At 45.1% G+C, this 27,163-nt stretch overlaps 2 protein-coding genes across 4 annotated transcripts in view; both read right to left on the bottom strand.

The window, feature by feature from the left end:
* Positions 1-1,637, bottom strand: part of LOC137527131 (cysteine-rich hydrophobic domain-containing protein 2-like) — a 43,067-nt gene extending 41,430 nt beyond the window's left edge. Inside the window, exon 1 of one of the 2 annotated variants that reach the window (XM_068247554.1) lies at positions 1,323-1,637. In XM_068247554.1, coding sequence (XP_068103655.1) covers positions 1,323-1,537 — 215 coding nt within the window. In that variant the 5' untranslated portion in view covers positions 1,538-1,637. The remainder of the gene's footprint in view (positions 1-1,322) is intronic. The other variant, XM_068247555.1, reaches the window with a different exon arrangement.
* An 11,456-nt stretch (positions 1,638-13,093) lies between these two features.
* The window catches only part of LOC137528352 (homeobox protein CDX-4-like), a 61,685-nt gene continuing 47,615 nt past the window's right edge, over positions 13,094-27,163 (bottom strand). For both annotated transcript variants that reach the window (XM_068249641.1, XM_068249642.1), the window contains exons 3-5: positions 23,984-24,129; positions 20,136-20,326; positions 13,094-13,584 (exon numbers count right to left, since the gene is read on the bottom strand). In XM_068249641.1, the coding sequence (XP_068105742.1) occupies positions 20,141-20,326; positions 23,984-24,129 (332 nt within the window). In that variant the 3' untranslated portion in view covers positions 13,094-13,584; positions 20,136-20,140. The remainder of the gene's footprint in view (positions 13,585-20,135; positions 20,327-23,983; positions 24,130-27,163) is intronic.

Genomic DNA, 27,163 nt, shown 5'->3' with positions numbered 1-27,163 from the left:
GTACATATATGGCACAGTTGTGCTATACCAGTGTTTCTCAACATTATCACAGCATGTACCCTCTTTTATGAAAGATGGTGTTTACGAAGTACCGACTGTTGTGAACATCATCTTACAGGATACATGAGCTGAAAAATCTAGAGCTGATTTGCTTACCTGGGGCTCCCTCCAGCCCCTAGAAGCCTCTGTAACCCTCGTCACAGTTCCACCGCCAGTCAATATTCTGGGGTCCCCTCTGTAGCTCTGCTCCTGTGCAGAGTGCTCCCGTCAACAGAAGCACAGTTGGCACACGCATAAGCCACTACGGCGAGGACCCCAGAAGAGTGGCTGATGATGGAACTATGGTGAGGGTCACAGAGGTCATCTTTCATAAAGGGGGTACATGATGTAATAATGTTGAGAAACATTGGTATAGCACAACTGTGCCATACTGACAGTATCACTCGAGCACACCAAAAAGCCAGTGTTCTTAGTGCTGCTGATTGGTATTATGGGGTTAATTTATGGCATGCATGACTTTGCACATGCTCAGTAGCATTTGTATGTTATTTTGATGGGTATGCTGAAATGTTGAAACACCGGCCTTACGCCACATACATTAAAGACAACCTGAGCCAAAACTTGGATCCAGAAACACATACTTACCTAAGGAGAGGAAAGCTGTCCTCTGCTCCCCCACTGCTGCCTGGGACCCACTGACTGATCAGGGTCACGCTCCTCTTCTGGCACAAGCTCAGCCATGCTGAAGCTGTGCAAGCATGGCCGTGCTTGCGCAGAGGTACCGAGCGGCTCCCGCTTACTGCGCAAGCGCAGTACAGCCCTTCTCGAGCTTGAAGAGGTGCACTGCCCCGATTACATTACCAACAAGCCCTTGTCAGTAACCTTTGGAGGGTCAGTAAGCATTGCATGGGACCAGAGGACACCATGGAAAGCCTCATTAGAATCTAGTGACTCCCCTCTTCTTAGGAAAGTATGTGATTTAGTACACTTCATAAGTTTGGCATGTCCATTCCATGCCAAGAATAAAATTATCCCCTCTAACTGTACATTTATTTCAGTGATCAAGCACAACTAGGAAATTGTGTAGATCTCACTACCATCTCCCAGCTCTATCTGCCAGTGTATGGCTACCATAAAATTAGTTCCTGCTGGTAAGGGGCAATTAAAACACCTCGTTAGTGTCAGTGGTGGCTTTTTTGGATCCCTATGTTGGTACAGGTAGCAGCACGGGGCATTCTCCAGGGCAGTACTGCCTGACTGTACACAACAGACACAGGCTGGGGCCTGCCTGCTGCCACACTGGATCTCTCTTCGTCTCTTACACGGTAATATGTCCGGCTCCCCTCACCGCAACCGGCTCTGGCGCGTATCGGAGTAAATGCTCCTCGGCCACCACTCGTCCCGCACCCGTTCCCCGGTCCTCTCCATCATCCTCTTCCTCCTCATCTAACTCGTATATGGTATCAAAGTCCGCCATGTTTGGAAGCAAGATGCTCATGACGTCACCGCAGCAAGGAGCTGGGAATTGCAGTGACATCACGTGATAGGGGGTGGGCGGCGCAGCGGTGCGGTGAGGGGAGGTACTGGCGGCGCAGTGTGTGCATTGTCACTGCGTGTGTGTGACACAAGCGTCTGGTCTCTGTTGAGGCTTATTGAATGTTAAATATCCATAGTCACCTCTGCTTGTTCCTAGCAACGCATATCTCAGTCCTTCTTCCTCAGCTAGATTTGTTTTCGTCTGATGCACGGTGATGTGCAATTGATAAACGTATCTCCTAAGAGGAGTTTGAAAGTGTCTCACTAATCTCTGGGCTTTGTTTTGTTTGCCTACCAATTTTAAAAGTATTATATAATTACCACTTTTATAACGCGTTACAGAAGGGCGGTCATATTTTGGTTTATAGCAGTAAAGGGTGCATATTTTAGTTAATAGCATTAACGTTACTTTCACAGTCGGATGTTGTATCGGACAATTCAATTGCTTTGCTAACACAAGGTAATTATATTGTGAATGTCTTCACATTAGTTTGATAGCGGTGTGGTGGAACACGTTAGCATACCACAGTGCCTGCTGTGCAGTACTGCGTAATGCAGATGTGAACAGTCGCAGTAAAGTATACTTTATATGTACTGCATGCACCACACATATAACTGTCCAGTCACATTTGCCCCTGACTAATTATGACCTGGATTGTTGTCTTTCACCAGTGATTCCTTAGGTGAGGGTGTGGGGTAGAGGCTGTATAGATGAGTCACTAGCCTCTAGGCTAGCAACAGGGAGTGGGGAAAAGGATCAACGGAGTGGTGCACAGAGCAGGCAGGTAAGATACAGTGACCAGATGTCCCAGTTCCACTGGGGCATGTTCCAGAATTAGGGTCCCCATCTTGTGCACAAATATCTCTCAGTCAATGTCCCAAATGGGCAGCCAGATGTCCCAGCTGCCGAACTGTGCAGCCACATAATTGAACCTGTAATGGGAAATAAATTTCTTACCTTAGTAGAGGGAAGCCCCTGGATAATCTAGAGCCTTCCAGAACCATCCTTGAGCCCACCGTTTCTACAGCAGGGCCCTCTAAACATATCTGACAATCACTTGTCATATTTGTTCTGGTCCAGGCCCGGATTTACATCACAGGAGCCTATAGGCACAGATATCCTGGCATCTTAGACTTCACCCTCCATGAACCTACAAACCCCCACCAAATCCCACCGTAAGTGTGCTGGCTGCCCCAGCTGTCACTTCTTTATTTCCCTTGCTTGTCATAGGTAGCTACAGGCGCTCCTTAGTTTTAGACAGCCAGTACCCTCAATATTAAGTAGCTTGAGTTGCCCCCAAGTATTAGGTAGCTAGAGAAATCTCAGTATTAAGTAGCTAGAGGTGCCCTTGACTGAAAGGAGATCTCATTGGTGGAAAGAGCAGGGTCAGTATCCTCTCATTTAAACTCTCAGCAGGACTCTGCATAGGGAAAGAGAGATGGAGACGCTCAGGGAGGAGAGTGAGCCGCCTTTCCACCATCAGGCGCCTGTAGGCACGTGCCTACAATGCCTTATGGTAAATCTGGCCCTGTTCTGGTAACACCCCTGTCCATATACACACATGTACGCATTCCTGTCCGTGTACAAGCACTGATGTACTGAGCATGAGCGAGTACAGTCCGCACCCACCCATGCAGTAGCATGTATCCACTTGTGCATGAGCAGCTTTATGGTACTGGGGAGGAGCAGACCATACTCGTGCATGCAGATAATGTCTCACAAAATTATTTGTGAATATTTTCTCATCTTGAATTAGGTAGGATGGCTCTAATGCTGCTCTGTAAAAATGATATTTATCAGCAACAGATCTCTCCCTGCGCTATATATATATTTTTCAACATTAACTAGTTAACCACTAAGGGATAGTTCACAGTGCTCATGTGTAGTGCAGAATAATTCTGCATGTTAACTTACTGCCCATACAATTCTATAGGCCTGTTCACAGTACTACATGGTAACTGATCCCATTATTCTAACTCAGTGCATGCAGGCTTTGTATTAGGGTAGGAACAAATTAGGCAAAATCGCATAAGCGTTTTCCAAAGCACATAGTGGAAAACGCATATGCGATTCTGCCTAGTGTGTTCCTCCCCTCAAAAGTCTGAAAGTACTGCGCGTATGTGTTACTTTCATTTTCTCAATGACCATGGCATCTCATTGATGCCGGTGGTAATTGATCACAGGCACTTAGATCAGGGAATGGGAACAGTGTTCCCATTCACTAATCCGCACTAACTGGCGTCGTCGAGAGCGGGAGTGCGCAGCAGCGGTAGACAAATATCTGCATCCCTGGGACTTCAGATGAGGTGGGACATAAATATACTGCAGTCAGTGCAGTAACTAGTTAACCTGTGTTGGTACTATATGTTATAATATCCTATGCCCACCACCTGACATAGATCCCTCCACCCCCTCTAACAGTTCCCTTCTCCTTGTCCCAGGTTAGGCTCACTGTAGGTAAGAGTAAGAGAAATGTGTGTTCACAGTAGATGAAGGGACAACTTCCCAATAGAGACATAAAAACAGGCAAAATACAAGTTTTAATCCTTTCAGACACTATCCCGAATAAGAAAAAAAAAAAAAAACAGATTTGTATGGAGTTATATTTCAACCACATACTGAAACTGAGGCAGTATATCTACACCCCGTGGGAGGACTGTTCCTGTTCCAGGGGCCTATATATACTATATTATATATTTAAACTAAAGATGCAAGCTGATTTAAAAAAAATTACTTACCCAGGGCTTCCTCCAGCCCCTGGCAGCCAGCCTGTGCCCTCGCTGCAGATCTGCATCCATCTGGTGGCCCTGGGTCCCCTACGGTGCAGGCAAGGGCCTGTCGAGGTTGGCATCTACTGCGCCTGAGCAAGAGCCGCTCGCGGTCGCAATGATGTCATCTGGAGTGTACTGCACAGAACACTCCAGATAACATCAGCACGACCGGCAGCAGCTCTCGCGCAGGTGCAGTAGGTCGCCATCTGCACCGGAGGGGACCCCAGGCCACCTGCTGGATGCGGAGCTGCGGTGAGAGCACAGGACAGCGGCCAGGAGCTGGAGGTTGCCTAGATTATTTTTTTTTATTATTATTCCCATTAAAATGCACTTTTTTAAAATGCACAGTCCATTTTGTTGTGATAAGTCATGGTTAAGTTATTGGCAAATGAAAGGGAGGAGTGCTAAAATGTGAAAATTGCTTAGTGGTGAACTGGTTATTATAAATGTTATATGTTGAATGTTTTGAGATTTTAATCAAATGATATAAAATATTTGATGACTTGATTTCTGCATGTGGCTAGGGCCCTGCCATTTGGAGAGTTAAGTTATTGATATACGGTGTCATGAGATTGAGATGTCAAAGCTATTGTTTAACATAGTGATACTTATACAATAGTGGTTAATGGGTATACAGTATATAATGCTAACTTGGTTTAGAGTGAACTTTCAGAAGTCTGCTGAGCTGAGCATGTGTCCCTTTCCTTGTGGAATTTAAAGAGACTCTGAAGCGAGAATAAAGGTGGCCATACACTGGCCCGATTCGCCGCCGTTTCGACAGCAGATTCGATCACTGGGATCTAATCTGCTGCCAATCGTTCGCGCTACACGCCGAATTTCGATCCTTTTCGTCCGATCCCGTCGATCGCTCCGTGCGGAAAATTAGCATCGATCGCCCACGGGTAGGGAGTGCGTCGCTAGCGGCGTTTGAGTGCCCGACGACCGACGCAATAGAGCCGCATACATTACCTGCTCCGCCGGCACGACTACCCCCGGTCACCACTGCTCTGTGTCCGCGCTGGTCTCCGGCATGCTTCAGTTCCTCCTGTCCGGCAGGAAGTTAAACAGTAGAGGGCGCTCTACTGTTTAAACTTCCTGCCGGGCAGGAAGAAGTAAAGCATGCCGGGGCCGGAGACCAGAGCGGAGACGGAGCAGCGGTGACCGGGGGACTGGAGTCGCGCCGGCGGAGAAGGTAATGTATGCGGGCGGGAGCGGCGGCAGCACCACCACAACAGATTGTGAACGGTTTCAGGCTGAAATCGGTTCACAATTTGTTTGCAGTAAAGGTAGCCATACGATCCCTCTCTGATCAGATTCGATCAGATAGGGATCTGTCAGTTGGTCGAATCTGGTGGCAAATCGACCAGCGTATGGCTACCTTTAATCTCGCTTCAGAGCTCATAGTTATCAGGGGCATGTGTGCCCCTGCTAAAACGCCGCCATCCCGCGGCTAAACGGGGGTCCCTTCACCCCCAAACCCACCCCCGCAAGACTTGGTCGCAAAGTTTGTCGTGAAATAACTCTTCCTGGAGGCAGGGCTAATGGCTGCAGCCCTGCCTCTAGTCGCGTCTATCAGACGCGCATCGCCGCCTCTCCCCCACCCCTCTCAGTGAAGGAAGACTGAGAGGGGCGGGGGAGAGGCGGAGGTACGCGTCTGATAGACGCGCATGAGGCAGGGCTGCGGCGGTTAGCCCTGCCCCAATGCGGAAGCGCTCCCCGGCTGCACGGAGGGGATTTGGGGGTGAAGGGACCCCCGTTAAGCCGTGGGATAGCAGCGTTTTAGCAGGGGCATATCAAGTCTGAAGCGAGATTTATTCTCGCTTCAGACTCTCTTTAAGGTCACAGAAGTCATTAGAAAATAGATCTCTTTCGAGCCAGGCTTCTGGTTGCAGAAATTGTATCCGGGTTACTCAATCGACAGGTGGTTGCTGGGTGATGTGATGTAATTCTACATTAGTCTGAGTTAGCAAAGGAGGCTTTATTAACTATATGCAGTAGCATTATTGCTGGTCCAATCAGAAGGCAGAACAGGAATAGGAATACTGAGTACTAACATGTATAAGAACCAGCAATAAGGTCTGGACTCAGACACACACACACACACACACACACACACACACACACACACACACACACACACACACAGTCATTTTCTTTACATGACAGACATATACAAATATACATCTGCTCAAAGAAGATTACTACAAACAATAGATTCGATATACGGATTACACAGCAATTTACTCATTCTGTTTTATATCTTTTTTAACTGATTTTTGATGTACCAAAGAATTGTACCTTATTGATTATTGAATATCTACGAAGATCAATAACGTCTAATTAAAATCCACATTTTACTGTCTACTGAGGACTTGGTTTTTAAAAGAACATTTTTACCACATTTAACCACTTCACCACTGAGGGGTTTTACCCCTTGAACACCAGAGCAATTTTCACCTTTCAGCACTCCTTCCATTCATTCGTCTATAAACTTTATTATTACTTATCACAATGAAATGAACTATATCTTGTTTTCCGCCACCAATTAGGCTTTCTTTAGGTGGGACATTATGCCAAGAATGATTTTATTCTAAATGTGTTTTAATGGGAAAATAGGAAAAAAATTATTATTTTTCCATTTTCGGCCATTATAGTTTTTAAATAATGCATGCTACTGTAATTAAAACCCATGAAATGTATTTGCCCATTTGTCCCGGTTATAAAACCGTTTAAATTATGTCCCTATCACAATGTTTGGCGCCAATATTTTATTTGGAAATAAAGGTGCATTTTTTTCAGTTTTGCATCCATCCCTAATTACAAGCCTGTAGTTTATAAAGTAACAGTGTTATACCCTCTTGACATAAATATTTACAAAGTTCAGTCCCTACGGTAACTATTTATGGTTTTTTTTGTATTGTATTTTTTTTTTAATTACAAAAAGTAAAAAAAAAATTGGGGAGTGTGGGAGGTAATGAGTTAATTTATTGTGTAAAACTAATGTATTTGTATATGTAAAATGCTTTAGGGTGTAGTTTTACTATTTGGCCACAAGATGGCCACAGTGAGTTTGTTTACATGCGACCTGTAAGCGCCTGGAAGGACGCTTACAGGAAGCACTACGAGGCTGGGAAAATCACAATGATCGCGCTGTTTCTCAAAGAAGCAGCAGATCATTGCGGAGGCTTAGATCAATGAACGGGAATGGATTTTCCCGTTCATTGATCTCCGGGCGGGCGGCGGCGTGCACGAGCGGTGGGAGCATGCACGAGCGGCGGGAGCGTGGACGGTACGGATTTCTCCATCCCTTGGTTTTTTAGGGGGAAAAAAAAGGGATGGAGAAATCCGTACCGCGGGGGGTAAAGTGGTTAAAGTGAACCTTAAGCCAGAAAAAAAAATGAGTTTTACTTACCTGGGGCTTCTACCAGCCCCCTGCAGCAGTCCTGTGCCCTCGCAGCCACTCACTAATCCTCTGGTCCCCCAGCTGCCAGCTAGTTTCGTTTTTGCCGACAGGCCCGTCACCACATTCCCGACTACTTAGCGCTATTGCGGGCCGCAACGCGTACAAAAATACACGTTGCTGCATATCTATGCGTTCGTAATGCAGCAACGCGTATTTATGCGGCCCGCAATAGCGCTAATTACAGTCGGGAATGCGGAAAAAGCTACGCACGGCCAGTCCTGACGGGCCTGTCGGCAAAAACGACACTAGCTGACAGCGGGGGACCAGAGGATTAGTGAGTGGCTGTGAGGGCACAGGACTTCTGCAGGGGGCTGGTAGAAGCCCCAGTTGAGTAAAACTTTTTTTTTTCCGGCTTAAGTGTCTCTTTAACAATAAATATGCTCTCCAAGAGAAAAAGCAACGTTATAATATTTCCAGGGATATGTACATCTTATATATGGCAGGTATCATTAATAAATATGAAAACTTAACTTCCCTGAAGGTTAATGCCTGCAGTCAGTGGCATAACTAAGAAGCCATGGGCCCCAGTGCAATTTTAGCATTGGGGCCTCCCAAGCCTGCTATAGATAACAATTGAAACAACACACCAAAACCAATCAAGGACAACCACAGTGTCAGCAGTGCAAGCAGGGGATGGGAAACTGTGTGTTTAATGATCACCACTATTCAAATCAACTATAGAAGTAAATATTATCAGTACAGGACCAATGAAGAGCTAATACTGTGTTTGAGCGCAAGGGCCTTAATGCGGTCACTACCTCTGCACCCCCTATTGCTATGCCACTGTCTGCAGTTATGATCCCACCCAGAGGCAGGTGCAGCAACATTGCCATATCACAGAGATTCCTGCAGTGCTCCATGAAGTGGATATGGCTAGGTTTGCCAATCATCCACTCTCTTACAGCATTGAATAAAAGGAGGTGTAGCCAAGCCACTCACACAGCCTCCCATGGTGCCCAGGGGATTGTGTCTTGGCCTGAGTTGCCATTCACCCAGCTCCTTGCAGAATATATGATGATTGACTATTTAAATCTTTGAGCACTAAACCGATACAGCAGTGTTGCCTCAGTAAGATTAAAAAGTGTTTCAGGTTCTATTTACTTTTCCGGATAAAATTGACTGTTTCACTGGCTCATTTACATAGATGACAGCACTATGTTTTTTTTTTTAACACTTGCAGTGCAGAAAAACAGCAAAATAATTCAGACATGTTTTAGTAAGGCTAGTACTATATGTACCTATGTTTATCTCTTCAAGTCACATGTCAGTTCAAGTACCCTGGAAGCTTGGCAAAAATAACAAGTTTAGTCACTTACCTTGTAGTGGGAAGCCTCTAGATAATCCAGAGGCTACCCATATTTGCATAAACCCCACCGTTCCAGCTAAAGGTCTCTGTAAAACTTTTTGACTCGTGCTAGACAAATCATTTCTTCTAGCCATGTTATTTTTGTGTGAACAAAGCTTCTTATGCACAGTTTTTCCCTCTGTGCATGGGTGCTTCATTCAACTGGGCATGCATGACCTTACTTGTGCATGTCCAGTCACTATGCACTCATCCACGCAAGGAATTGTGGCAAGAGAAACAGTTGTTTAGAGGGACCCTTCGCTAGAACAGTGAGGCGTAAAAAATGCACAGGTAGCCTTTCAACTATCCAGAAGCTTCCCAATGCCAAGGTAAGTGTCTCACTTATTTTTACTACACTTCAGGGGTACCTTAAAGGAATCATCAGGGAACTAAATAGCAAATCAGTTTTACTTACCTGGGGCTTTCTCTAGCCCCTCCCAATTGTCTGCCCCACACTAAGAATTGTCTGTCTCACCTCGAGGTCGTCAATCAAGCCCACGTTGTCATCAGTGCATCTGCACAGTACGCGGACAACGTGGGCTTGATTGACAGCGACGCTTCACGCAGGTGCAGTAAGGACGACCTCGAGGTTGTCATCTGCACCGTGCAGGGCTCCTGGGCCTGCGGCTGCGAACGGAGCTTTCAGCGTAGGACAGAGCAAAAAAAAAAAAAAAAACACATATCCAGGCACATCGCCTCTACTTTGGACATTAAATAAGTTATTAAGGAAAGGGAGGTGCTGAAGGTGGTGTGGCCAGAAAATTAGCAAAAATCAGTAACCCTTCGCACTGTCGCATGCAAATGTTCAAACAAATGCATTCACAGATTCAATCATCCAGGCACCACTGTTATCTTCACAGCGAAGTTAAAAGCCGGGGTCTTAGTTCACAGAAGAATGCATTCTTATGCTTAGTCACCTACACTGCGCAGAAGTACCCAGGTAAACGTAGGTGTCCTAACTCTGGCCTGTAACATGCATATTGCAGACATGCAAACATTCATTGCATCAAACCTATCTAGGGATTAGGAGCACACGTGTTTTTTCGTCAGCATGCACACAGCTTATGCTGGTGTATGTGCATGGTGCGCATGGATACATTACATGAGCTCCCTTGTGCGATTGGTAAGATGCGCTATCTGTCCCAGGAGAGGACGTCAGGATGTGTGCTCCTAATCCCTAGATAGGTTTGATGCAATGAATGTTTGCATGTCTGCACTATGCATGTTACAGGGCCAGAGTTAGGACACCTACATTTACCTGGGTACTTCTGCGCAGTGTAGGTGACTAAGCATAAGAATGCATTCTTCTGTGAACTAAGACCCCGGCTTTTAACTTAGCTGTAGGGACAACAGTGGTGCCTGGATGAGTGAATTTGTGAATGCATTTGTTTGAACATTTGCATGCGAGAGTGCGAAGGGTTATTGATTTTTGCTTTTGTTCAAGCAGCTGATAAGAAGTCAATTCAACATTTGGATTGACTTATCAGTCTTATCAGCTGCTTGAACAATAGCAAGAGATTTTTTTTTTTAGGTGTTTCACAAGAACAGTTGTGAGAGCCTAAAGCCCAATCTACACGATACGATTCTTTATACGATGCGATTACGATTCTATTTACGATCCAATTAAATCCGACATGTCCGATCAGGATTCCATTCAATTCGATTTGCCATTGTTTTGCAATGGCAAATCGAATTGAATTGAATCGAATCGAATCCTGATCAGACATGTCGGATTTAATCGGATCGTAAATAGAATCGTAATCGAATCGTATAAAGAATCGTATCGTGTAGATTGGGCTTTAAAGACTGCTGTTTAGTGTGTATGGGCCTTAATGCTGGAAATACACCATAAGTTTTTTCAGCAGATAGATGGTTCGATAGATAATTTCGGACATGTCCGATTTTATTTTCGATCGTTTTTCTGATCGATTTATCATAGAAGTGAATAGAAACTGATAAGAAAAGATAAGATAATCGATCGGAAATAAGATCAGATAGTAAATCGACTGAAAAATCTCATCGTGTATTCCCAGCATTATACATGAAAGAAACTGTCAGATAGATTTAGATAAGATAAGGGTCATTAGCCCTGCTTGTTTTATAATTTTAAATACAGAGTGTGGCTTGTAATTGCAGATATGACAGAATAATCCAATGTTATATATGTTACGGCCAAAACCAGAAATCGGCCAATTCTAGAATTGGCCGGCCGTTTCTAGAACTGGCCGATTTTACGTCGGCCAAAGTCCAAAATGCTGGGAATTTCTGACATTGGCCGGCCAGTTCTAGACACGGCCAAAGTCAGTCGGCCAAAGTCCAAAGCGCAGAAATCCCAGAACATCCCGGGTCCTGTCCAGCACCATTAATGGCACTTCCTCTCTGCTCTGAAAGATACAGCATACTAATCTTTTTTTTTTTTTTTTAAAGAAAAGCATTTCTTAATTACAGCTGATACAAATCCTGCAATAAATCTGCACTGTGTCTACATCCTGCTTTCTTGGGAGAAGACATTGTTAACATCCTGTGCTTTTAAATTACCTGCTCTGCTGTGGAAGTTAGGTGACACAGAGGAGAGATCAAATTACAGTGGTGATTAGTCACAGATGAGGGGGAATGCATGGCTGTGGGTGCTTTGCTGGGGGGCTGTGCATGGCTGGGGGTGCTTTGCTGGGGGGCTGTGCATGGCTGGGGGTGCTCTGCTGGGGGCTGTGCAGGGCTGTGGGTGCTCTGCTGGGGGCTGTGCATGGCTGTCCGTGCTTTGTGGGGGGCTGTGCATGGCTGGGGAGGGGGTCTTTGCTGGGGGGCTGTGCGTGCTCTGCTGGGGGGCTGTGTATGGCTGTGGGTGCTCTGCTAGGGGGCTGTGCATGGCTGTGGGTGTTCTGCGCATGGCTGCGGGGGTCTTTGCTGTGGGGGCTGTGCATGGCTGTGGTGGGTGCTTTGCTGGGGGGCTGTGCATGGCGAGGGGGGGGGGGGGCCTTTGCTGGGCTGGTCGTGGCTGGAAATGCTTTGCATGGTCGGGGGGGGGGGCTTTGCATAGCTGGGGGTGCTTTGCTGGGCTGGGGGAGCTTTGCTGGAGGCGCCGCCAGGAAGCCCCGCTCACCTCATCCCCTGCTGCCGCTAAGTACTCAGACCTCCGATCAGGGCGACCACCAGGCGGAGAAAGGCAGAGCAGCGCGCACGCTACCCGCCCGGACCCATACACTTCATATGCAGAAGTGTTCAATGACGTCACTTCTGCATTGAAGTGTTCGGGTCCAGCGGGTCTCGCGTGAGCTGGCAGCTGCTATGCCTGTCTCTGCCTCCCTGGTACGGTCGCCCTGATCGGAGGTCTGAATACTTAGCGGCAGCCGCAGCAGGGGATGAGGTGAGCGGGGCTTCCTGGCGGCGGTGAGCGGGACTTCGGGACTTGGCCAGCCACGTGAAGTTACAACGCGTTCTGGCCGGCCAAAGTCCGAAACTGAAGCCCGTTTCTCACATTGGCCACAGGAGCCGGCCACTTCGCATACTGACCGGCCAGAACCCGAAGTGGCCAGACTTCGGGTTCTGGCCGTAACATATATAAACTAAAGATCTCAAAAATTAAAATGAGACCATTTTCTTTGCTACTAATATTAATTATCAGTACTACACATACAAATCATTACATCATAAGTTAGTGTTTACGTCAGTGTCACTTTAATCCTTTGTCTGCTTCTATAAAAGCAGGAAGTAGACAAACTGCAGATTTATTGCTGAGTTCTGTAAGCTGAAACAAAAATGTTTTTTCTTTAAAAGTTACAATGCCGTTGCTTATCTTTTTGAGCAGAGAGGAAGCTCTGAGTTCAGATCAGCTTAAAATTCACCAAATATAGTATTAACTACTGTTGGTAAAGTGAATAATTTTCAGAGATAGGAACAAAACAAATGGATAACATTTTTTTTTGTTTTTTTTTAATAAGAAACTTTTAAAATTCCATAAGATAAGACGAGTATTCTGTTTCTAAAATTTATCATGAAACTGTATGGAATTAAAAGACAGCTGTGTAATTTCCATGTATCGTCATGTGTATCTAATTTGTACTGAAACAAGGCAAGGGGAGTACTGCCCCATTTCCCCTTCTTCAGCAGAAAAATCTAGGTGGAATATGTAAATTCAGCTTAAAATGGCATGTGCAATCCACATTGGCTATGGTAGGACTTTATGTAGCCCTCGGTCCATTTCTATTCCACCACGTCCATTGTTATAACAGTTAGTGGAAAGTCATAAAAATGTGCAAAATTGAAAGCAAGAGAAGGAATCTTTTTCGTTTTACTGTGCCCCAGTTTGCCATAGCTGTAATCGATCCACAAACTCTGAGAGGGAACAGTGCTGCTCCACTTTTATCATTCGGAACAATGAGGTAAAACTGGTAGCGTAGAGTGTTAATTCAATGGAATGCCATCATGTTGGCTCCTAGTTAGTTGATGTACCATGTTGCTTCATTAGGACCTGTGGAAATATTACAAATTCAGAAAATAGTGACTTTTTTTTTACAGTTTTAAGTGTTAATAAAAAAGTACATAAACAATAGAAAACAATATTTACATAACAAAAGAGGGAAAGTAAAGGCAGTCATTGAGAGCATGGGAAGCCGTTACCCTGGGTCCAATTGGAAGGATTATGACAATTGAACTATGAACTACAGTTGAGTCACCCGACAACTCAGCACATTCCTTTACCCCCTGAGCTGCAAATGCTTGTTCACAGTCTATGGCTAAAAGTATAAAGGTAGCCACTAACTGTCCAATTTCTAGCGAAAAATCGTTAGAGCGATCAGAAATTCTGATCGGAAGTGAAATATTGTAATAAAATCATTCACTACACCATCAACGAACCAATCTTTACTTCCTATCTATTACAACCAACAAGAAAATCCACATTTTGGTTCGACAAAAATTCATTCGGGCGACATTTTTTTTCACTCGTTCATAATCGATTGTGTCCACCAATGGAGATTATTTACAACCAATCAGATCAGAATTTCTGATCGCTCAAACGATTTTTTGCTAGAAATTGGACCGTTAGTGGCCACCTTTAGGTACACACCATTCAATTTCCTGCCAGGTTAATGGGTGGAACCAATAATTTACAACATGTCCGATCTGCACCTGATTGATAGCAGGATAGATTTTCAGACCACTGCTGCACAAAATGCTGTTATTGATCGGCAGCAGATTGGACATGTTGGAAATTATAGGTTCGACCTGTCGATCATCTGACAGGAAATTGAATAGTGTGTACCTAGCATAAAATGGTTTACTAGACGATGCTTCAACAAATATTCTTTGCAGCAAATTCTGCATTTTTTTTTTGTTTAAGGGCTGGTGCACACCGAGCGGCTTATTCAGCGTTTCTGCAGCCGCTTGCGGCTGCGGATCCGCTTGGTCAATGTATCCCAATGGGGTGGTGCACACCAGAGCGGGAGGCGTTTTGTAGAAACGAATCCTCCCGGGGTGAGGCATTTTTTGGATTTCGGATGCGTTTCTGCCTCAATGTTAAGTACAGGAAAAAACGCAAACCGCTCTGAAAAACGCCTGTTCAGAGCGGTTTTGCCGGCGTTTTTGTTACAGGAGCTGTTCAGTAACAGCTTTACTGTAACAATATATGAAAGCTACTACACCAAAACCGCTACACAAAACGCTAGCTGAAACGCTACAGAAAAAGAAAAAGCGTTTCAAAATCTGCTAGCATTTTGCGGATCTGCTAGCGGTTTTTAATGTGCACCAGGCCTTAATTGGTTTTAAATCCTCAGACTTTTTTTTTTTTTTTTAAATCTCAAAAATATTACATTAAACCCATTGGTCAACATTATTTCACTGGATGCATAGGTCAGTTTGTCCTGGGTTACCATAAACAGTACAGTACACACTTATGTGCTGAAGACTGTTCCTTGTGTTATTTCACCATAATCTGAACATTTTGATGCCACCACTGCCACTGTACCTGAAAGCGAAAAAGTTATTTTGTTGATCTTCAGTTGCTATACATCATTTTACTCAACTGCAACAGAACCTGCCTGTCAAAGAGACTGACATGGAGACTTTTAGCCACATCGGCAACTGAATAAAAGCTTCCCAGGGCCTGTTCACATGTACTGTTGCCACTACAGTTTGTACTACCAGCATATTATTGTTGGGTCCTTCCCAGAGAACCAAACCAGTTACCTCTGGTCCTGGGAGCCCTGAAAGCACCTGAGTTTGAAAGCTTGGTGATGCAATACACAATCCCTCGGACTAAGTATCTAGATTCAAAAGCTTTATGGAGATGAAGATTTCATTTTTCAGCACAACCTGGCACCTGCTCACAGTGCCAAAACCACTGGTAAATGGTTTACTGACCATGGTATTACTGTGCTCAATTGGCCTGCCAACTCTCCTGACCTGAACCCCATAGAGAATCTGTAGGATATTGTGAAGAGAAAGTTGAGAGACGCAAGACCCAACACTCTGGATGAGCTTAAGGCCGCTATCGAAGCATCCTGGGCCTCCATAACACCTGAGCAATGCCACAGGCTGATTGCCTGCATGCCACGCCGCACTGAAGCAGTCATTTCTGCAAAAGGATTCCCGACCAAGTATTGAGTGCATAACTGAACATAATTATTTGAAGGTTGACTTTTTTTGTTTTAAAAACACTTTTCTTTTATTGGTCGGATGAAATATACTAATTTTTGGAGATAGGAAATTTGGGTTTTCATGAGCTGTATGCCAAAATCATCAATATTAAAACAATAAAAGGCTTGAACTACTTCAGTTGTGTGTATTTGAATCTAAATTATATGAAAATCTAATGTTTATCAGTACATTACAGAAAATAATGAACTTTATCACAATATGCTAATTTTTTGAGAAGATCCTGTATAGCAGATGAGTCACTGAGTCCATATGGCAGCAGAGAAGTGCAAAAGGGGAGTAAGGCCCTGCCAAATAGACTTACAATCTAAGGGGTGGCGAGTAAGTTCAAGGGAGGGGGATGAAGCTATGAAGAAGGTGGATAAGCAAAGGTGAACAGATGGGTCTTTAAAGGGAACCTGAAGTGAGATGGATATGAAGGCTGCCATATTGATTCCCTTTTAAGCAATACCAGTTGCCTGGCTGTCCTGCTGATACTCTTCCTCTAATACTTGTGGCCATAGTCCCTGAACAAGCATGCAGCAGATCAGGCGTTTCTGACAAGAATAGCTGCATGCTTGTTTCTGGTGTGATTCAGACATGCTGCTTGGATGCTGTCCCCCCAATATTCAGTGTGCCCCCCAGTGCACTATACATTACCTGTCCTTGTCCACCACCAGGCTGGGTCCTCAATCAATAAATACACACGCCCCATGTGGTTGCCAGCATACATGCAGGTGCGTGTGTGACATTGCACAAGTGCCCACATTACTCTGGCAATCACAGGGGAACATGTATGGATGGGGGACCCATCCTGGAGGCAGCCAGCGGCAGACTCGGACAGGTAATGTACTGTCTAGTGCACTGGGAGGCACAATGAGCATTGGGACGGGGCAGCGTCAAGGGTTTCATCACTCTTCCCAATATTGCTAGTAGTTACTGCCACGCACCCAAGAGACCACGACGGCCTGACATCTTGCAGCATGTCCAACAGATTAATGCACTTGGCGGCACCGATTTTCACACAATTCGATTATAATAATTGAATTGGATGGCCGATCGGCCTCCAAGTCAACTGATGTATAGCCACCTTAAAAGGCCCTATCCACACATTTTTCCTCTATAGTCACAAAACAAACCATTTCCCTACATGAGATACTAAACTTCAATCATTTTCTTATCAAATCTGCTTTAAAAGTGAACCTAAAGTCAAGGGAAAAAAAATGAGATTAACTCACCTGGGGCTTCCCTCAGCCCCCTGCAGCCAATCGGTGCCCTTGCAGCCCCGCTCCGATGGTCCAGGACCCGCCGGCAAACACTTCTGGCTTGGCCGTCACCGGCCGACAGGCATGGGAAAGCGAGTGATTGTTCGCGTTCCCAGCCTGTATATCGCCCCCTATGCTGATATTGCAAACAGGAGGCTGCAATAGCAGCATAGGGGGCGATATACAGAACAATCACTCGCGTTCCCATGCCTGTCGGCCGGTGACGGCCAAACCAGAAGTGTTCGCCGGCGGGTCCTGGACCATCGGAGCGGGGCTGCAAGGGCACCGATTGGCTGCAGGGGGCTGAGGGAAGCCCCAGGTGAGTTAATCTCAACTTTCTGGTCTTAAAGCCCGTATCAGTAGCAGTGTTTTGGTGTTTAGGGGATGTTTTCTTCTCCTTTTTTGTGGTCCTTGGGGTTGTATTACCCACGAGGTCACAACACTATATTTATTAACGGGCAGTTTTCTTTATAGTCAATTTTTGAAATATATATATTTTTGTATTAGTTAGTTAACTTTTTTCCATGTGTGCACTTGCGGAGCAGAGGGTTAGTACATGCACCTGATTGGCCCGCGATGGTGGGGACGGGGCCATGATTGGGGGAGTGTGGGCGCCTGACAGCGGGGGTTGAGCTCACCTTACAGTACAAGTGCGATACTACGGACCGCCTGCAATGCACACGGTCTAGCACTGCTGTCGGGTGATATCTTCTGCGCTCTCGGTGTTCTCTCATTTTTCTTCCTCTCATGTGCTCTCGCTCTATGCCGCCCTCCCGGCCCCCGTCATGGTGCATGGCCCCGCCCCTTGGCTCTACGCACATGGGCTTATGTTTTGGCTATAGGATGGGTGGAGTTATGCATGCGCATGATTGGCCGCAGTGTTGTAGAAGTAGAGGAAGTTGTAGGCAATGATGGCCACGCCCCTTGAGGAAGCCGGAAGCCAGCGAAACGTCGGGGAAGCCATCCGCCTCTGCATGGGACGCCACGCCGCCCCGACCCCCGCTCTGACACTGCGGTGAGGCGTTTACCATCTAGCCTCCTCCGGTCACCCAGCTCTACACTCTGAACGGTTCTGGCGCCGATGGTAGCTGACAACAATCTGACACGATTGTTCCCATTTACAGCATCTCAAAGGAGGATAACCAGTAAGCCTTGAGCGAGTCCCCCTCCTGCAGCCTATGAGTTTCCCTCTGCAACTCACGAGTAGGGTGAGGCAAACACTGAAGCCCTGCGAGGAACTGGTGAGATGAACATTCTTTGTATTTGATTCGATGCTGTGGAGTCCTGTGATGATATCTGTGGACACACCTGCTTAATGAACTTACCTGGCTGACTTGATATGACATATCCTGCTTGCTGTGTCACTGTTGATGGATGAACTGTGCACTATATGTCAAGTTGCAATACTAACATCAAGGCTTATGTGTATAACGCTGGATGTTTTCTGATACAAGCTTCCTTGCTCTTGCTACTTCCTCCTGCTGCTGTATGGGGACACTGCACACTCTACATATATTTGTACCTCTAGTACATAGCATCTGTTGCTCTCATTACTGTAGAGGCTGCTGCTAGCGTTAGATGCCGGCGGGTGCATGTTGGTGTGACGTGGCAGTGTGAGTGGGTGAGCTGTGACGGGGTGGCCATCCCATGGGATTTTTATTATTTTTCATTTTTTATTGGATTTTGTGGACATATTAAATAAATTTTGATACTTTTATTAATTTGGTAGTTATGTCGGATTATTGGGGGTGTATGTCCTGCCGTTTGAATTGTTTTCACTGCCAAGTTTGAATAGTGAGTTAATCTCAGTTTTTTTCCCTTGACTTTAGGTTCACTTTAAAAGAAAAAAAAAAGTCAGAAATTTCCTGTTTAAGATTTGAAATGAAGGCCAATGATTTTGTTTTCTATTGCTTAAAAATCATTTTAGATAATATCAAGATAAGTTAGGATGTTTTTAGTATGGCTACCTCAAGACAATAGTCCTTTGCCCCTTTTTACACAGTGCAATTATTGCTCGTACTAATGACCATGGGGGTTGGGAGATTGTCTCTATGGCTTGGTTCGGTCATTGCCCACAACATAAGGTAGCTGCTGAATATTCAGACCAGCTTTTATACCAGTCAGTTCAGATGACGTGAAGGCCAGTACTCACAATCACTGTACCTAGATTGCTAGATAACTGCTCATGGCTGCTGCATTGTTGGGTAAGAGTGGGATCAGTCTACAATTATATATCTAGTAAGAAAATTCAACATCCTTCTTTGCCTATATAATGAAATTAATTAGGAGCAAACAGTGAATGGCTTGCGGCTTTTATTATCCAATATGTGTTAATGTATGGTACACAAGGGAAAGGTTATATTGGTGAAAAAGGTATACCCCATGAGAATAGGATTTTTCTGCCTTTATTACTTTGAATTGAGAATAGTAATATAGTCTATGCCCATTACTGGTAGCAATAATAGCCCTCAACAGATTACATTTTTAATTGGGCAGTTGTCATGCTTGCCATTCCCGTCTCATCTCCCGATGTATTTGTGGTCATGTGTGCACACTTGCTCCCATCTGTGGACTTATGCCCTTGGTTCAGCGAGTATGTACGTCAACCAGGGCAGCACTTGGACTTGTCCACCCTACCTTCTAATTATCTGTGCTCCTGTTATTTGATTGTACTTGTTTGAATTGCCCTGCTCTTCAGCCCCTGTTGGGATCTCAGCCTCTTACCTCACCTATACTTGTCCACCAGCAGTGATCTCAGCCTGTTACCTCATATAACCCTGTCATCCACCAGCGCCAACTTGAACTTGTTTTATTGAATTAGCCCAAATATATCCTCACTGTAGTATCACCCAATCTCCCTGTCACCAGTGGGGCAATGTGGTTGTTACTAGGTAAAAAGCAGTCTGCCCCCCACTAGTGTTTGCTGCCCATTGACACTGGCTGGACGCTCTGCCCAATGCCAGTAACCACTTGGCATACCCTCGACTGCTACTAGTGGCAGAGTCAACAGTACTTTGTATAAGCATAACTGCAGCCAAATGACAGCCCATCCTAAATTCTGTGTGTTGGCTACATCTTCTTAGTTAGTTGGTAGCATGATGTTATTCTTGTAGTTTTAACATACCTTTTCTAAACTACAGCCCTTAGATATTCAGATTGTAATCCATGATCAGCCTGTGACTGCGGATACAAACTGGCAGTCATATCGGCTTCATCGGTACACCAGGAGTCATTCATGGCAGATCCATCAAACTTTCCAGCTTTCTTAATGGATTTCCTTTCTTTGGCTCTTCGATTCTGAAACCATATTTTTACCTGTGTAATAATTTGAAAAACAACAAATGTGTACTAGGATTTCTATTCAACCAGAGTTTATGCAAGTAATAAAAAGATTACTTTACTTTCTACATAAAAGACATAGGCCATTAATCATTTCACATTTTCTCCTATGTGATATTTTCACACCTTATCAATAAAATTAGCCATTAGCAAGCAAGAAAATACTCAAAATAATTCTGACAGTACTTTACCACCTACTTTTTGGCACTTTTTCTGTTTGCAGAGTGCTGAAAAGTTATTTTAAACAGAAGATGAAAAACTATCTCCTAGGAAAAAAAAAAAAAAATAGTACAAAAACTGATTTGAATATGGGCCTAAGTGACAGTGTCCACTGGATAAATCGTCCTCTGAGCTGGCTGGGCTTTCACATACTGAAGAATTACAGACAAGGGCAAAGCTGTTTGCAGGAAGAAACGAGCAGCCTGAAACTTCAGTGCATGAGAACAGGGGGAAAGAAACACACAAATGATCTCTTGAGATTCAAAAGGAATGCTGTATATAGCCTGCTTGTGTATGGATGTATTTTCTATGTGTGGACATACTGTACATCAACCTACTTCCTGTTTTGGTGGCCATTTTGTTTGTTTATAAACAAACTTTTTAAAACTGTTTTTAACCACTTTTAATGCGGCGAGGAGCGGCGAAATTGTGTCAGAGGGTAATAGGAGATGTCCCCTAACGCACTGGTATGTTTACTTTTGTGCGATTTTAACAATACAGATTCTCTTTAAATTATTTTCTATGCATTTTAAAGGGAACAAGGGGTAAAAAATGAAAAAAAGTCATTATTTCCCAGTTTTCAGCCATTATAGTTTGAAAATAAAAGTTGCTGCTGTAAGTTAAACCCACACATTTTATTTTTCCATTCGATCTGGTTATTTCACCATTTAAAATTCAATCCTAGTACAATGTATGATGACAATAAATTATTTGGAAATAAAATGAATTTTTTCATTTTGTGTCTGATTTTTATTTAGTTATTTTTTTCCTACTTTATAGTTCGATCCTCCCCCCAGTTAGCCAGATGTGCACCTACATACGCCTCCCTCCCCCACAGTTGGTCAGATGTGACTCTGGATACCCCCCCCCCCCCCCCCAGCCAGGCCTTAGTACCCCTCCCCCCCAGCTAGCCAGATGTGGATATTTATCTATTCCCTCCCCCCAAGCTGTCTGGTTGTGTCTATTCACCCCCCCCCCCCCTCCATAGCCAGGTGTGTGTGCGCCCCTTTACCCCCCCTTGTTGATCCTGTGTTGCTCCCCGTGCCCCTAACCCCCTAACCCCCCCCCCCCCAGCAGCGGTGTTTTTTTTACTGACCCCCCCCCCCCCCGAGCAGCAGTGGTTTTTTTTTTACTGATTCCCCCCCCCCCCCCCCAGCTAGCCAGATGTGGATATTTATCTGTCCCCCCTCCCAAGCTGTCTGGTTGTCTTTTCACCCCCCCCCCCCTCCATAGCCAGGTGTGTGCGCCCCTTTACCCCCCCCCCCCCCCCCTTGTTGATCCTGTGTTGCTCCCCGTGCACTGCACCAACCCCCCCCCCCCCCCCCCCAGAGCAGCGTTGGTTTTTTTACTGATTTCCAGCGCCCCGCCCCCCGAGCAGCGGTGTTTTTTTCACTGATCCCCCCCCCCAGAGAGCAGCGGCGCAGGGAAGCTAAGAAAACTCTCACCTAATCTTGATGCTGCAGCGGCGATCTGATCCTCTCCATTCAGTACCGCTGACAGCCTCTATGTGCAGAATGGATCGGGTCCCGGCTTGATGACGTCATTAAGCCGGGACCCGATCCATTCTACACATAGAGGCTGTCAGCGGTACTGAATGGAGGGGAGCCGATCGCCGCTGCAGCATCAAGATTAGGTGAGAGTTTTCTTAGCAATTCCCCATGCTGCCCGATCGCAGCATGGAGGAGGAGGGGGGTTGTAATTACAGGGGATCGGGCGTGGGGTGGGGGGGGGAAAATCGGACACCTGGGAGGGGATCCCTCATTAGTGAAGTTAGAGGGAGGGGGGTTGATGAGCCCAGGTGCGTGCTAGCATGCACGCTGTGCTCATATAAAGGGGACAATGTATAATCACGTCATGTGGCTTTCACAAGCCACTTGCAATGACGTGCTTATACTGTAGTTGGGACAGGAACTGGTTAACATGCTTCTGCTTTAAATGCTTCGCTAGATAGTTGTTTGGCCAGAGTCCTGTCCAAGCTCAATTTTTTTATCCTAGGATGATCATGGAAGCCAAAGGAGGAGTGCCAAAAAAGTGGTGCCACAAGTGTTAAACATAGCTTGCAAAGTTCCACTGCCCTAGCCTTACAGTGCTCTACAATGTGTTTCCCAGTTTCAGCATCTGTTTGTGTATGAACTTCCCCCAGAATGTGTTAAAGCAAATATGATTTGTTTAAGAAAATAAATAAACCAGATATTTACCGAAGGATAGTGAAGGCTCTGGGTCTTATAGAGCCTTCCTGCTCCTCTCCTGGTGCCCTTGTTGCAGCGCTGGCTTCCCCATCTGAATCCCCCACGCAGGGGACTTCGGGAGCTGAGTGATCGTCGGTCAGTTGAACATTGCATGTGTGTAATGGACCAATAAAAACATGCACTTTTTGCTTCAGTAAGACAGTGTGCGAACCCCCCATTTGGATACTTGCTCCCAAAGACAGGCGGCTCTGTACTGCACCTGCGTAAACACGCGAGAGAGTGGATCACGCAGGTGCAGTACGGAGCCGCTCATCTTCAGGAGAACTCAGGCTCCCCGAAGACCTCCGCAAGCCTGCTTCAACGCTGGAAAGCAGTATTTGACCAAATAAAGTATCTGGTCCCTTTACTTAAAAGCTTTCTTGTTTCCCCAACATTATATCCTCAGCTTTTTACTACTTGATAACCATTGGTGGAGACAGAGATTACCTCCAACAGAGACTGTGTTCACCTGAGACTTCTGGCAGATATTGGAGGCCACCTATGACTGCTAAGAGATATTGAGGGGCACCTGTGACTGCTAGCCCATCTTGGGGGGGCCACCGTTGACTTCTGGCAGATACAGGGAGCCATCTATGACTGTGGTAATCTATTGGAGGACACCTTATTATTATTATAATATTATTATTTAGTATTTAAATAGAACTTTCATCTTGTGCAACACTTTACGGTGTATATATATTCTTGTCCTCAACTGTACATCAGAGGAGCTCACAATCTAATCCTTACCATAATCATGTCTATTGTAGTCTAAGGCCAATGTAGAAGGAAGACCGTTAACTTATTTGTATGTTTTTGGCACATAGGAAGAAATCAGAGTGTCAAGAGGAAACCCATGCAGACAGAGAGAGAACATACAAACTCCTTGCAGAAGTTGCCCTGTTTGGGATTCAAACTGGAGACCCAGCGCTGCAAGGCAATAGTGCTATCCACTACTCCACGGTGCTACCCGTATAACTACTGGCTCATATAGGGGAACACCTACGACTGCTGGCAGATAGTGAGAGCCATATATGTTGGCAGATATTGGGGACCAATAGGCCGTTACCTTCTGTAAGTGATAGCAACATTTGAAAAAAATTAACCAATAGCACATTGCATTCTATGTCTCATGTATTTGTACGCGTATGTATATACATCTGATAATAAATGAGATACTTATGTGTACCTGTCTGTCTGTTAACCCGAGACTCAATGCAATCTCCGACTTTCTTCTGACACTGATGTATCTGTTGGATAGGAATTCTCTCTCAAGCTCTAACCTCTGATGGTCAGTATATACCACTCTGTACTTTTCTTTTGTCCTTGTGATTCCTGTGTAATGCAAATAAAGAAATGTTAATATTACATGTTAGATTATTTGAACCAGCTGTACCAAATGATGTTAGCTACACATGTCTAAATTGCAATTGAATCTATCTAGATTCAGCAGAATAGATCAGATGGAATTTCATCAGTGCTAAAGAATAGTTTCATTGATTTAAGTGAAATTATTTTTTTTCACATACTATATATATAGCGCGCTGTACAGTCTATGTATGTATTGTGTAGTGTATGTTTCGTAGTCTAGGGACAACTTTAGAGGGAAGCCAATTACCTTATCTGTATGTTTTTGGGATATGGGAGGAAACCGGGAATACCCGGAGGAAACCCACACAGACACGGGGAGAACATACAAACTCCTTGCAGATGTTGACCTCGCTGGCATTTGATCCGGGGACCCAGCGCTGCTAGGCGAGAGCGCTAATCACTACGCCACCGTGCGGAGGGGGGGGGGGTAGAGCAGATAGTTTGGGCCCCGGAGCTCCAAATAGGTCAGAAATGTCCCTGCTTGTGTAAACGCTTCTCTCTCATACATGTGACTTGTATATTTGTTATTGCTGTCTTCAAATTCCCCTCCTGCTCTGGTATAATCCCAGAAAGCAAGGGAAAGACAACTGAAGTATGCAGAGGGGTGTGATTAGACTAATCTACAAGTCACATGTGTGAGTGCAGCTTTTACACAGGAATAGGAAGGACAAACTAGGGGAACCCAACAGGCCACCATAGTGCAGTAATAGTCATTTGTAATGAAAAACAGATTGTGGTGAAATGGGGCCCTAGGCAAGTACCAACTTTGAGCCCACCCTTAGTGGCCACCTGTCTTATTTTGTAAGATTTGGTGTAGGTTACCATCAACCAAGCCCCTAGTCTCTCTCCTGGCCCTAGGGACCTACCTATGTTGTCTTGTGAATGATCCAGCTCTGGTTTTACTGTCTACAGGCTGTTCTGAAGGATAAGCATTTATAAACAATAGGCAGGCATGGGGCTACTTTTCAGGAGAGCTATGAGCCACATTTGACTGCAGTTTGATTTCCTCATTTGCGTACACTCAATATTTTTAAATCCTTGCAATGGGGGGGGGGGGGGGGGGGAGAAAAAAAAACAACAACACGTGAACACAGGCAAGTTTCAAGTAGGCTTATTATATGTGCCCATGTTTATCTCCCCATGTGAGTTCAGGTATGCTTTACATGAAAGGGGGACTGGATCAAGTACAGAAATCCCACATAAATAGGGGGAGAGTGTGAAACCCCCATGTAGGCAGTAAAAAGAGAACCCACTTCAAGACAAGCATGGTAAGCACGGCTGGTTTGAGATAAAATGGGTCTCTGGGCAAACACCCAATTGGGGCCCTCATTACACAGAACAATTAGCAGAAGTGTTCCCCTAAATAAATAATTACATATAGATCTAGTACACATTATATATTCATGAGTATCGTGAGTGACAAGTATGATCCACAGATGGACACCACTAATATTCAACGTAATAGTTTAACAACAATACCACAAACTGATTATGTAGTTAATAAACCACTTTATAAACATCCAAAGAGAATGCTGGTCAAATAACTCTTGTGGATGGTTTAATACAACCCCAGAAATTGAGCCACTATGGGTGGAATAAAGCTCAGTTCCATAAATGATGTAACAATGATAAGCAATGTATTATATCAGTTGATAAAATGGGTTTTAAAGCAGTAGGATCAGCCATACTATTCCAGGGAAAAAAAACAGTAGATAAGTAGATAAATACTTGATCTACTTACATAACATGTATTGTACTGTCCACATTTTGATTTGAGTGAATGTTATATAGTAAATGACGAGAATCCTGTTCCTGGTGGGGGCCATGTCTTTTGCCCACAGTTAAGGCTAACTCGTGATGTAATTTCTGCCCTTTACTTTTTTTCTTGTCTCCTCCAATCGCTGAGTCACCTCAGCCTTGCTTGTAAACACAAGTGATTAGGGGATCAGGTTTCAGATAAGCAGCAGGCAGGGAAATAAAGGGGAGAGGAGGAATATATTATAGATAAAAAGAACCCCCAGCATGCAATTATTTGGCACTGACTACTAAAGAGCCAGTGCTCCTTAGGTATATGATAACTCCAAATCATAATGTAACGATCGGTGAAGCACAGAGAGGATCTGATTACCGGTGATCTGCAGTATCACTGGGAATACAGATATATACCAGATTATAAGTGATCTGCAGTATCACCGATAATCTGATATACTAGCTAACCTCTGTTCACCTGAGTAGAGTGTAGTGTTTGGTGTAACAGTAACACTTCAAGGACTAGGCCTCAGTGCAGCAAGGAGTACTGCACAGATTCCTTCCGCAGACCTGAGCTCTCCAAGACGGGAGGAGTCAGACTGACAGTAGGAAGGATTGTCTGAAAGTAACCCTCAGGACGAAGGGTCGCTAACAGAGCGAGGAACCGCCTCTAATGGTAAGGTCGGTTCTTGAGGTCAGACAAGCCAGGTCGTACACACACGGACAGATACAGTACAAGATCAGAAGACAAAGGCGGAGTCTAAGTACAGGCAGGGTTCGGCAACGGGGTATCAGATATATCGAGGTACAGAATCAGGAGGCTGAGGCGGAGTCTAGGAACCAGACGGGGTTCGGCAACAGAGTATCAGAAATATCGAGGTACAAGATCAGAGTTCAGGAGGATAGTCAAGGCAGGCAAAGGTCATAACAGATAATCACAATCAAACTAGTACTTTAGCTATCAACAGAATCTAGCTAAGTGTAGGATTACAGCTCCAGCTGGTCCCGGCACACTTATGGATCTGACTACGGATCTGGGTGCTCCCACATATGTGATCGCACGCCAGACAAAGAGCAAGTGAACAGCCAGTGGTATATATACACAAGGACCTTTCCAGGACCTCCCTAATTGCTGGACCAATGAGAGTGGTGGAAAATGTCAGCTGACCCGCCTGGTCAGCTGACTCCCTTCTGGCTGTTATTTAAGTTCTGCCTCTGTGCGCGCGCGTGTCACTCTGAGTCTAGGTGG

Source organism: Hyperolius riggenbachi, chromosome 8 (assembly GCF_040937935.1).
Source record: "Hyperolius riggenbachi isolate aHypRig1 chromosome 8, aHypRig1.pri, whole genome shotgun sequence".
Taxonomy (NCBI): Eukaryota; Metazoa; Chordata; class Amphibia; order Anura; family Hyperoliidae; genus Hyperolius; species Hyperolius riggenbachi.
Note: the sequence above shows the minus strand (reverse complement) of the source record. Positions and strands in the feature narration are given on the sequence as shown.